The sequence below is a fragment of the Microcaecilia unicolor genome, chromosome 10 (assembly GCF_901765095.1).
Source record: "Microcaecilia unicolor chromosome 10, aMicUni1.1, whole genome shotgun sequence".
Taxonomy (NCBI): Eukaryota; Metazoa; Chordata; class Amphibia; order Gymnophiona; family Siphonopidae; genus Microcaecilia; species Microcaecilia unicolor.
Genome location: NC_044040.1, coordinates 74,061,602 through 74,074,570, shown reverse-complemented (window position 1 = coordinate 74,074,570; position 12,969 = coordinate 74,061,602). Strand labels below are relative to the sequence as shown.

At 46.4% G+C, this 12,969-nt stretch overlaps 1 protein-coding gene across 2 annotated transcripts in view; it reads right to left on the bottom strand.

Annotated features, from left to right (window-relative positions):
• The window catches only part of ATP23 (ATP23 metallopeptidase and ATP synthase assembly factor homolog), a 71,382-nt gene that overhangs the window by 24,844 nt on the left and 33,569 nt on the right, over positions 1 to 12,969 (bottom strand). For both annotated transcript variants that reach the window (XM_030216605.1, XM_030216606.1), the window contains one exon: positions 5,368 to 5,505. In XM_030216605.1, the coding sequence (XP_030072465.1) occupies positions 5,368 to 5,505 (138 nt within the window). The remainder of the gene's footprint in view (positions 1 to 5,367; positions 5,506 to 12,969) is intronic.

Genomic DNA, 12,969 nt, shown 5'->3' with positions numbered 1-12,969 from the left:
TATTCTAACTAGTCTGTACAGGTGGACATCATACACAACTTTTTTTTGTGTGTTACACTGAAACGCCTATGTATAGTAAAAATGAAATAAAATAACTTAGCTGTTATAGGAATATAAACTAGGACAACAAAAGAAAAACGCTGCAGGACAGAATTACTATAAATTAAGGCATTTCATACTAGTTTAACGGGCTTATTTAGCTTTTCACTCGGGTAAGACCTGCAAAATCCAAGCCAGCAAATTACTTCCAATTAAATAAACCTGTTAAAGCAGTGCAATCTGCAATGTCTTAATTTACATTAATTCTGTCCTGCAGCAGTCTGTCAGTAATTTCTGCTTGTTGGTGGTAGGAGGTCTCACAGGCAAAACTGATGAAGTGACTGAAATCCAGGGCCTCAGTCTCTCATCTCTCTGTCTCCAGCCTCTGCCAACAAGTCAGCAGCAGCAGACCGTGTGCAGTCTGTGCACACACAATGCACTGATCCAGCTTGCCAGCCCTCCTGTGCCTCCAAGGAAATCCAGGGCCTCTCATCTCGCCAGCCTCAGCCAACAAGTCAGGAACAGCAGCAGTAGACAGTGTGCACACACTACACATTAATCCAGCTGGCCAGCCCTCCTGTGCCTCCAGGAACCCAGGGCCTCTAGTCTCTCCAGCCTCAGCCAACAAATCAGCATAGCAGCAGCAACACACTATGCACTGATCCAGCTGGGACCTCTGGTCTACAGTACTTCACTACATGGCTACACACGTACACAAACACCAGGAAGGCAATTTCCTTATGTAGACAAAAAGCACAGAAGGCGACATAGGCCACATAGGAACGAAACCCAAAGGTCAATAAATGAAATACAATGATATTGTCCAAGGTCAAATCAGTTAGATACAGACTCAACAAGGAACTGTGTTTCGGCAAAATCGATGCCTGCTTCAGGGGTCAATATTTATTATTATTTATTTATTTTACAGCACTTATACCCCACAATTTCCCACTGTGGCAGGCTCAATGTGGCTTACAACATTAAACAACAAATAGGCGAGTACAATAACTGGAAAGGGATAAGTGGGGTGGAGAGGTAAAGAGAAAGTGGGTCAGTTCATAAGAGCAGTGTCCTGAGGTCAGTGAGGCAGGACAGGATCTTTAGGGTACGCTTGCCCAAATAAGCAGGTCTTGAGCGACTTCCTGAAAGCCAGGTGATCTTGAATCGTTTTCACTGATTTAGGTAGTGCATTCCACAAGTGAGTACTGACATAGGAAAAGGTGGAAGCATATGTGGTTTTATACTTGAGTCTAGAACACGTAGGGTAATGGAGGTTTAAGTAAGAACGGGCAGTTCTGAGCGAGTTTCTTGGTGGTAGGTTGACAAGGGCATCCATGTACACTGGGGCTGTTCCATAGAGAATCTTGTGGACTAGAGTACAGATTTTAAAAGTTATGCGCTCCTGCACGGGAAGCCAGTGTAGCTTCTCACGAAGCGGCCTGGAACAGGTGAACTTTGACGCTCCATAGATAAGTCGAGCTGCTGTGTTTTGGACGGTTTGTAGCTTTTTTAGGAGTACGCCTGTGCACCCTGCGTATATGCCATTGCAGTAATCAAGTCGGCTTAAGACTAACGATCTGACTAAATTGCAAAATACTGGGAAATAAGGGTTTCAATAGTTTTAGCTTCCAGAGAGAGGAGAATGCTTTCTTGGTGGTTGAGATGGTATGATCTAGCAGCGTTAAGTTCCGGTCCACAATAACACCTAGTATACGGAGGCTCTCAGAGATGGGCAAAGTAAAGCCTGGTACGGTTAAGGTAGCGGGTCTGAATTTATTAAAGGGAGAGGTAAGGATAAGGCAATGAGTTTTTTCGGTGTTAAGCTTTAACTTGAAGGAGTTGGCCCAGGTGAGCATGGTGTTTATTCCAAGGCTGATGTCATTAGTGATTTCCGCAAAGCTTGTCCGAAATGGGATGTAAACAGTGACATCTTCTGCATAAATGGGTGAAGACCAAGCTTTGAAAGGGCCGCGGCCAGGGGAATCAGCATCACGTTGAAGAGAGTAGGGGACAGCGGCGAGCCTTGGGGCACTCCACAGACCTGGTGCCACGGAGAGGATAACTGTGAGTTGGACTTAACTTGGTAGGTCCTGGTGGTTAAGAAACTGGCTAGCCAAGCTAGGACATGCCCTCCGATACCAAAGTAGTGAGAAGTCTTAACAGGATGGCATGGTCCACCATGTCAAAAGCACTTGACAAGTCAAATTGCAGTAAAAGAATGCTTCTTCCTAATACTATTTCATGCTTGAAGCTTGATAGAAGTGTGACAAGCACAGTTTCAGTGCTGTGAAGAGTACGAAATCCAGACTGTGATTCATTGAATATGGAGAACCTGTCCAGATATTCGGTGAGCTGTTTGTTCACCATGCTCTCCATTAGCTTTACAAATAACAGTATTGATGCAATGGGGCAATAGTTAGTTAGATCAGTACTATCTTTTTTGGCATCTTTTGGAATTGGGGTGAGTAGTATGTTCCCACGGGCGTCAGGGAAGAATCCGTTGCCTAGCATGAAGTTCAGATGCTGTGTTAGATCAGCAACAAAGCAAATAGGTGCACTTTTAAGTAAATAGTTTGGGCAGGCGTCCAAGTAGCAAAACTTACTGGAGAATCTGCGGATCTCTTGCGTAACAGAATCGACAGTAAGTGCAGAAAAGCGCAAAAACGTTCTATCTACTGGATACCCCTCTGGATCCGGAACTAGGTCATCGATGAACCGATCTATTCTGGAACAGCGCAATGGTAGCGATCTCCTGAGACGAAGTATTTTATCTTTAAAGAATGTGGCAAGCTGATCAGCAGATGGGAGGATGGTTGATGTGGAGGTGGGCGCTGTGGAATCTAGTAATTTGTGTTAATATCTGGTGTTTAACTGAATTCAGCCTATTCAAAAACCGCTGGGACTCCACGATATACATGGAAGGAGCTCTAAGGGGAACGAAGTCTGTCTGGTCTTATGATACTCCGAAAGTATCATCAGACCGATGAACTTCATTCCCCTCGGAGCTCCTTCCATGTATATCGTGGAGCCCCAATGTTTTTTGAATATTTCACGTATTGACTTTTGAATTTAGTTCCTTTGTGGCAGACCATTGGTCCTTCCATACTCTTGTCTTCTACACATACATACACTGCACATTGACTGCTGCCTCATTAGACAGAGGCTTTCTCCACTGTAGCAAACATTTCTGCAGTGCCCAGAGACTGTAGTTTCTCAGTAATTCCATTTGTTTTATTTTATGACTAGTAAAAAAGGCCCGTTTCTGATACAAATGAAATGGGCGCTAGCAAGGTTTTCCTCGGAGTGTGTATGTTTGGGAGAGTGTATGTGAGAGTGACTGTTTGAGAGTCAGAGTGAAAGTGTGAGTCCAATCCATGCTCCTCTGTCACCTGGCCCCTCCATTCATCCCTATCCAGCAATTCCGCTCTCTCCCTGAGGCCTGCCCTGCAATCCATATGCATCCATGGCCATCTGTCCCCTCCATTCATCCCTATCCAGCAATTCCCCTCTCCCTGAGTCCTGCCCTTCCAATCCATGCCCATCCATGCTCCTTTGTCACCTGGCCCCTCCATTCATCCCTATCCAGCAATACCCCTCTCTCCCTGAGGCCTGCCCTGCAATCCATATCCATCCATGCCCATCTGTCCCCTCCATTCATCCCTATCCAGCAATTCCCCTCTCTCCCTGAGTCCTGCCCTCCCAATCCATGCTCCTCTGTCCCCTGTCCCCTCCATTCATCCCTTTCCAGCAATTGCCCTCTCTCCCTGAGCCCTGCCCTCCCAATCCATGGGCATCCATGCTCCTCTGTCCCCTGCCGCCTCCATTCATCCTTTTCCAGCAAGTCCCCTCTGTCCCTTCCATGACCCCCCCCTCGCATCCATGCTCCTCTCTCTCCCATGTGCCAGCCTGGGCCACCCTCTTCTCCCCTCCCCCCCTTCGCATCCATGCTGTCGTTTCTCCCCTGCCCTCCCGCTCCCATTGTTGTACTTTACTGGCCACCCTCTTCTCTCCCCCCAACATGCGTGGTTTTTTTTTTTCTTGTTTTTAAATTTACCTCCGTGGCGGTTCCGGCAGCGAAGCGTCAGGGAAGGAGGCGGTGCTCCCGACGTCTAGGTTTCCCTTCGCTGTGTTCCGCCTTCTTTTGACGTCATCCTTGACGTCAGAAGAAGGCGGAACACAGCGAAGGGAAGGCTAGACGTCGAGAGCGCCGCCTCCTTCCCTGACGCTTCGCTGCCGAGCAATGCGATTGGTTGTGTCATTGCTCCGCCCTCGACGTCATCACGTTTGACGCGTGGGCGGGGCAGACACAATGCGATCTCACCCCCTTCACTTTGCTAAGAGAGGCTTCATTAGAACGTTGGAGGTGCGTTTTATATAGAGAGATATGGCAACAGAAAAGAAAGCCAAAATTCAGAAACTTGTCAATTCAAACAGCAACTATATTTCATGTATGAAAAATAAGGATAGAAGTATGGAATTTTTTAAAATTAATAATGGATGATGCCAAAGAAGTGCCATTTGTGCTTTGCTCAAGATAACAAAGATTACAGCTATAACAGCCTTTTCTCTGTCAAATACCAACAAAGTACCTGCGAGCATCAAATCAAAATGGCTGTTGGGGGCCTTCCACAGGTCACAGCAGCCACTTAAAAATTGAAACCAGCATGAGCTGTAACTGGCATGGGCAGGAGTGACTGGGGATTGCTCTGCCTATCCTGGCTCCAATCTCAAAATGGCTGCTGCAAGACTGCCCTGGGAGTCCCCAGCAGCCATTTTTGACTGTTGAACTGGCATGGACAGTGGGGATCGCACCTGCCCAACAAGGCCACTAAACCACCAAGACTTCTAAGGCAGGCCCAGGGAGGGTGGCAGTTTTTTTGATGGGGGGCCGTGCAACCCACTTTTGGTCGAGGGAGTTTCACTGCCATTTTCAGCCAAAACCAGAACATGGCCAAATCTGGATTATATATATATAATTTTGGCTGAAAATACAAACACTGCTGATTATACGTATAACATCACTGAATACACAATTTAAATGCCTGCCACTCAGTACCAGGCTCCTTGTTTTTAAAAGTCACATTCTTCACTTAAACTAATAGTTTTGTCTACCTTTACTCCTGTGAACCACAACAGATGTAGAGACTGAATGTTTACGAGAAGTGAATTAAAGAAAGTAAGCTCTCAATAATGGCAGTACTGTGATAGAAAGCATCAAAAGATGCATCTGAATCACTATTAATATTAGATTAATACTAGAAAACTAAATACTGTGCATGATAAAGAGAAACAGTCTAAAAAAGCACAGATCTATAAAAAATAACTTACCTCTGAGCAGGCTAAGTGTTTGACATTACTGAACCAATCAACATGTGCACGACAATGGTCAAAAGCATGAATCAGTTCATGAGCAACCACTCGGTTCATATGAGACTGACGGCGAATGTTATTCTGGCATAATACAATCTGAAGACAAGAAATATATATATTAAAAAAAAAAGGAAAAGAACAGACACGGGGAGTTTATAAAAGGGCACTTACGTGAAATGTCAAAAAATGCACCTCTTATAAGAAATCCAGCATTATAACTTAAAACTACAGTAAACTTTTCATGGGCACTAGGCCAAAATAATAAAATGGTACTGACCCACAGGAAAAAGGAATGCATAAAATAGCAATGCTTGGCTCTTTTCCTTCAGTAGTCAAATGGATACACATGATCATAAAAATTGGTTGGGTCATATGACCACCAAGCTTCAAAAATACTAAGGCAGAAATCTAACAAAACTGATTTTGAGGCACATTTTCAAAGCACTTTGGGAGGCTAAGTTCCATAGGTTTCTATGGAACTTTGGGAGGCTAAGTGCTTTGAAAATGAGCCTCTTAGCCATAATTTTTTCAAGAGTAGACAAATAACTATCAAATCTGCCAGATAATGCTACCATTCTGCACATTTACAGTGCTTCATAAAAGTCTTCAAACCCTTGTTCATTTTTCATGTTTTGCTGTCTACAAAATACAATTTTAAAATGCACTAAAGGAGGCGTTTATTTCTTTCATTTACACAACACCCGTTACACTATCAATTAAAAAGTAAATTATAAAAATAGTCTAAAATAAGAAAAGCCTTGATTGCGCAAGTCTTCACACCACTTGACAATACTTGGTGGAAAACCCTTCTGCTGTAACAACATCCATGAGTCAAAAATTATGAAGATAGCTAAAGATTTCTGCAAAACTAAACTATCAGTTTTATACCTCAACTACCTGAACGGTTCTGTGCAGTTTATAAATAAGACCAGGCATACCTGGGAACAAAATAAATATGAGAAACAGAATATCTTTTTTCCCCCAATATTTTATTGAGAACGTTTTCAGTTATACAAACCACCACCCACCACATAAAACACTGAACAAATAATAAACTAATACAAATGGCTTGCAAAACAAGATCAATATAAATATTTCTCAAAAAGCCAAGCTTAATTATTTTCTAAAGCAAAGTAAGTTATCAACTGATCTAACTACTATTGGGATAATATTCCAAAACTTTATTCTTGGGAATGAAAATAATGATCAAAATAGTCTTTTATATTAGATGGAAGATAATCCAGCTGACTCAGGATAACTGCCTGAACTATCAGTCTAAATTGCAAAGGTTCAAAAGAGCACTTAATTCTTCTCAACCTTCTTAGAGTAAAAAAATATTTCTTGTCAGCTAGGCCACATGTTTTTCAACTTCTGACAAACAGCAATAAAAGTTTCTTATCCAGGTTCAATTTTAATTTATATTCTCCGAGGACAGCAGGCTTCATATTCCCACAAGTGGGTAAACGCCGTCCCTCGTCGCCCGGCCCAGCAATATTGCCATAGGAAAAACTAGAGCTTTTAGGAGTGCGAGACATACTCAGGCAAGCATGTGCGAGTGTCTTTCCGCCCCCTGCATGAACGCGCCATCTCTGTTTAATAGAAAAGCCCCAAATAAAAACATGTAAACAGACAACTCCAAGGAGATGTGGGCGGGATTGTGAGAATATGAAGACTGCTGTCCTCAGAGAATACCTACTACAGGTAAGTATCTTTGCTTTCTCCAAGGACAAGCAGGCTCTGTTATTCTCACAAGTGGGGGAATCCCTAGCACCCAGGCTCATCCAGAACAACAAACACTGGTCAACTGGGCCTCGCAACGGCAAGGATTTAACGCAGATTAACCTGAAACTATATACAAACTAGATGAAAGTGCAGTCTGGACCAGAGTAAAACTAGCCTAGGAGGCTGGAGTTGGATTCTAGACCCCAAATACATTCTGCAACACTGACTGCCCAAACCGACTGTCGCATCGGGTAATCTGCTCAAGGCAGTAATGAGATGTGAATGTGTGGACTGAAGACCATGTCACAGCCTTGCAAATTTCTTCAATGGAGGCTGACTTCAAGTGGGCTACCGACAAAGCTCTGGCTCTGACATTATGAGCCTTGACATGAACCTCTAAAGTCAGTCCAGCCTGGGTATAAGCAAAGGAAATGCAATCTGATAGCCAATTGGATATGGCACATTTCCCGATGGTGACCCCCATCCTGTTGGGATCAAAAGAAACAAAAAGCTGGACGGACTGTCGGAAGAGCTTCGCCCGTTCCCTGTAAAAGGCCAACGATCTCTTGCAGTCCAAGGTGTGCAAGCTGCTTTCGCCAGGATGGGAATGAGGTCGGGGAAAGAATGTTGGCAAGACAACTGACTGGTTCACATGGAACTTCAACACCACCTTTAGCAGGAACTTAGGGTGCGTGCGGAGGACTATTCTGTTGTGATGAAACTTAGTATAAGGTGCATCCACTACTAAGACTTGAAGCTCAGCTTGTAACAGTCACCAAGAATATGACCTTCCAGATGGCAGGAATTCAGTGGCTCAAAAGGAGTTTTCATCAGCTGGGTGAGAACGCCGATATCCCATGACACTGGTGGAGGCTTGATGGGGACTTTGACAAAAACAAACCTCTCATGAAGCAAACAATTAGAGGCTGTCCAGAGATAGTGCTTATCAGCATGTAGAAGGTAAGCCTAATTGCGCTAAGGTGGACCCTTACGGAGTTGGTCTTAAGACAAGTGTAGAAGGTACTCAAGCAGGGTCTGTGTAGGACAAGAAAGGGGATCTATGGCCGTGCCCTCACACCAGATGGCAAACCTCTTCCATTTAAAAGAATAACACCTCTTAGCGGAATCTTTCCTGGAAGACAGCAAGACTCGGGAGACGCCCTCTGAAAGACCCAAAGAAGCAAATTCTAGGTTCTCAACATCCAGAGACTGGAGGCTTGGATGTAGAAGAGACCCCTCATTCTGTGTGATGAGGGTCAGAAAACACTCCAATCTCTACGGTTCTTTGGAGGACAATTCCAGAAGAAGAGGGAACTATATCTGCCGCGGCCAGTACGGCGCGATCAGAATCATGGTTCTGCAGTCTTGCTTGAGCTTTAACAAAGTCTTTCCCACTAGAGGTATGGGAGGATTCACATACAGAAGACCTGTCCCCTCAGTATAGATGGAAGGCATCTGACGCTACTCTGTCATGGGCTTGAAGCCTGGAACAGAACTGAGGGACCTTGCAGTTGATCTGAGTGGCGAAAAGATCTACCGAGGGGGTGCAGGCTACGCTCATATTTAGGGACCACTCATGTGGTTGCATTATGCTGCTCAATCTGTTGGCCAGTTCGTTGTTTATGCCTGCCGGAAAAGTGGCTTGGAGAAACATGCCGTGTTGGCGAGCCCAATGCCATATCTGAACAGCTTCCTGAGACAGAGGGCGAGATCCGGTGCCCCACTGCTTATTGGTGTAATACATTACACCAGGTACATTGCTACCTGATTGTCTGTTAAAATTAGAATAATTTGATGGGACAGCTGATCTCTGAAAGCATTCCAGATTGCTCGGAGCTTCAGGAGATTGATCTGAAGATTCGTTTCTTGGAGGGACCAAGCTCCTTGAGTGTGAAGCACATTTACATAAGCTCCCCATCCCAGGAGAGATACATCCATTGTCAGCAACTTTTGATGAGGAATTTGGAATGGAAGTCCCAAGGTCAAATTGGACCAAATTGTTGACCACTGAAGAAAGCGTACAAGCTCTGGGGACACTTGGATGACATCCTCTAGATTCCCTGTGGCTTGGTACCACTGAGAAGCTAGGGTCCATTGAGCAGTTCTCGTGTGCAGGCATACCATGGGTGTGACGTACACTGTGGAAGCCATGTGCGCAACAATCTCAACATCTGCCATGCTGTGACCTGCTGCAATGTCCAAACCTTGGACACAAGGTAAACAAGATTGTCCAAACGCGTCTCTGGGAGGTAGGCTTGAACAGTCCTCATAGCGAGCAGGGCTACTATGAACTCCAATTGCTGAACAAGATGGAGATGGGATTTGGGGTAGTTTATAACGATCCCTAGTAGCTCCAGCACCCAAATCATCCGCATGGACTCCTGTGCACCGTCCTCCGAGGTGCTCTTCACCAGCCAATTGTCGAGATAAGTGGATATATGAACTCCCAGTTTGCTTAGCAACACCAAGACTACTGCTAGACACTTGGTAAAGCCTCTGGGAGCTGACGCGAGGCCAAAATGCAACATGCGGTACTGAAACTGATGTGTTCCCAGCCGAAATAGAAGATACTTCTGGTGGACTGGAACTATTGGGATGTGTGTATATGCATCCTTCAAGTCCAAAGAGCATAACCAATCATTTTCTTGCATCATGGGAAGAAGGGTGCCTAGGGAAACCATCCTAAACTTTTCACAGACTAGGAATCTCTTCAGGGCCCTTAAGGACTAGGATGGTATGCATCTCCCCGCCTTTTTCTTCACAAGGAAGTACATGGAATAGAATCCCTGCCCTTCTTCCCCTGGTGAAACGGGTTTGACTGCATGGGCTTAGAGAAGGGTGGAGAGTTCCTCTGCAAGTACCTGCTTGTGCTGAGAGCTGAAAGAATGGGCTCTCGGTGGAAATTGAGGGTGTATCTGAGCCAGACTATTTGAAGAACCCACCAATCGGAGGTTATGAGAGGCCACTTTGACCACGGCTCTGCTCTGCTGGATCCAGTCAAAAGCTTGTCCCTTGATTATGCTGGGGAGCAGCAGGGGCCTTAGGTGCATGTTGTTGACGAGCATTCTGAGGCTGAGCCTGAGAAGGCTGGCGAGCCGCAGGAGTGTACCTATGCCTACAGTAGTAATAGGGAGCACTCTGCGACTTGCCAAAATACCTCCTGGATGAGGAGGTAGATCCAGAAGACGCTCAGCGGGAGAGAGAAGAGATAGTATTAGTATGCTTCTTGATTTGGTCCGCGACCTCCTCAACCTTCTCTTCAGAAAGATTGCCCCCCCCCCCCGCAAGGGGCATCCCCCAACCTCTGCTGAACAGCATGTTCCAAGTCAGAGGCCCGCAGCCATGAGAGTCTGCACATTGCTCTACCTTGGGCAGAGATCCTGGATGCCAAGTCAAAAGTGTCATAAGTGCCCCTGGTCAAGAACTTATGACACAACACGGCTTCTGTTGCTTGACCAACTAGCGAAACGGCCTGGCCTGCTTCAGAGGGAGTGCATCGACCAAGTCTGACAGCTGCCTCACCGAGTTCCACAAGTACACGCTCATGAAGAGCTGGTATGACTGGATATGGGCGATGAGAATTGAGGCCCGATACATCTTTCTCCCAAGAGTCCAGGGTTCTAGCTTCTCTACCTGGGAGAGCCGAGGCATTGTCACTAGTACTCCTGGCTCTCTTGAGAGTGGAGTCAACCACCATGGAATCATGAGGTAACTGAGACCTCACAAACCCAGGTTCACCGTGGATTCTATACTGGGTGTCTATTTTCTTGGGGACCACAGGGACAGACAGAGGGAACAGCCAGTTCCTAATGAGGACTTCCTTGAGTACCTCGTGGAGAGGAGCAGTCACTGCCTCCTTAGGAGGGGAGGTGTAGTCCAGGACCTCGAGCATCTTGGCACTGGGCTCATCTTCCACTTCTATGGCCTCAGACATTTCCCGTACAAAAGAGGTGAAAGAGAGGCTCTCAAGTGAAATAGTCTCCTCTCATGTGGAGATGAGGGCTCAGAAGGAATCCCATAGGATTTGTTAGAGAAAATGTACCTGGGATCCTCTTCTGATTCCCATGAGCGCTCCTCTTCGGTGTCAAATAGCGGGATGTCCAAGACCAGGTCCGCCTCGGTGCAGAGGACCCATGTCCTCAAGAGCGGAGTCAAGAAAATGGCTCCCGTCTTGACTATGGCGAAACTTCCTCCACCGATGTCGAAGGGGTGCTGGCCTGGGTGGCTGTCAACACCGGTACCGCAAGTAGTGCTGGCGTCGGGGGCCGCACTGTGGTCTGGGAGCCGCAGCAGGAGGTATGGTAGGCGCAAACACCCCCAATACTGATGCACATTGCTGCATTAGGCCATCCAGAAGCTCAGGGAGCAAGGCCCAGATGCGCTTATCAAGGGAAAGATTGTGGCGTCAGCTGAGGCACAGGATGCAGAATCACCGGGGCTGGTGCAGGATGTTGGCTGCTTGTAGACACATGCGTCAGCACCTCCTGGATAGAGGGGGAGCAGTCTTCCCGGCGTCGACGCTTCTCGGGTGCCAAATCCCTTGGCGCCCCGGAGCTCCCAGCACCATGCATCGAAGGAGATCAGTGTTGGTGCTTCTTGGCCTTCATCCGACACACGTCACCCATACACCTCGGTGCCGATGTGGAAGACATTGAATTCTCTCGTCGACTCGGGGTTGGGTACGACAATGGACAGTCCCAGGGGGCCTGCACAGCAGAAGGCCTTGAGACAGGTGGAGACCCACTCAACTGCTCAAAGTGTCACGGGGTCTCGAAGCAACCATCCCTACCTGGGCTCCTGGTGTCGGTGCAATGCTTGACGTCGATGCCAATGTTGAGGAACCGGACCTGGCTCCAAAAATCTTCATATGTTGAGCCTCTCGGGAAACCTGTGTCTTCTTTTTCATACGAAGGCAGAGGACACAGTTGGGAGGGATACACACAGCTCAGTTTTTTAGCGTCCACCCCATATCGTGCTGACATGCATCACCCATTATTCTTAATATAGCAATGTCATCCTTAGGGAGAATGGTAGACAATTATGAAGTGAACAATTTATTCTCCGAAGACAAGCAGGCTCTGAAGACACCACGAATGGGTGTCATTCCCCAAGATGGTCTGGTTGCACCGAGTACAACGCTTGAAGCCACTGGGAGCCTTCGTGGACATGGAAGGAAAAACCACACCGGCCAAATCAGACCAGGCAGACCTGAAAACGGCCCACGTCGAAAAATAAAGGACAATTATACGTGTGTGGGGGGGGGAGGGGGGGGGGAGACAGGCCTAAAAATTAAAGGTTTTTTTTTTTTTTTTTTCAAACAAGACAAAAGAAGCAGGTAAAGAGAACTGCCGAAGGCACTCTAAAATAAAAAAAACGCTCTGAACGGCGTGTGTGGAGCCACCACAAAAAGCAGCTACTCCTCACGTGGAAAAAGCGAAACTGGCGCGGCACGTGGGAAGGCACTCAACCATGAACTCCTAAAAGCACTAGTTTTTTCTATGGCAATATTGCCAGGCCGGGCAATATTGTGAGAATATTGGAGCTTGCTTGTCTTCAGAGAAAAAAACTGTTCACTGAATAATTGTCTAGCGTTCTCCCCAGTATGACATTGCTATATTAAAAATAATGCGTGATACGTGTCGCCATGAAACAGGATGGACGCTGAAAAGCTGAGCTCCATGCATCCCTCCCAATAATCTGCAATTTGCCAGCTTAAACGTCCAAAAGTCAATCCCAAATTGAGCAGGAGACATTCGGTTTCCTCATACTGCCAGAGAATCGTGGGGGACTGCGTTAACTGGAAAGATGACATCAGAAAATACCCAGATAGAGAGGGAG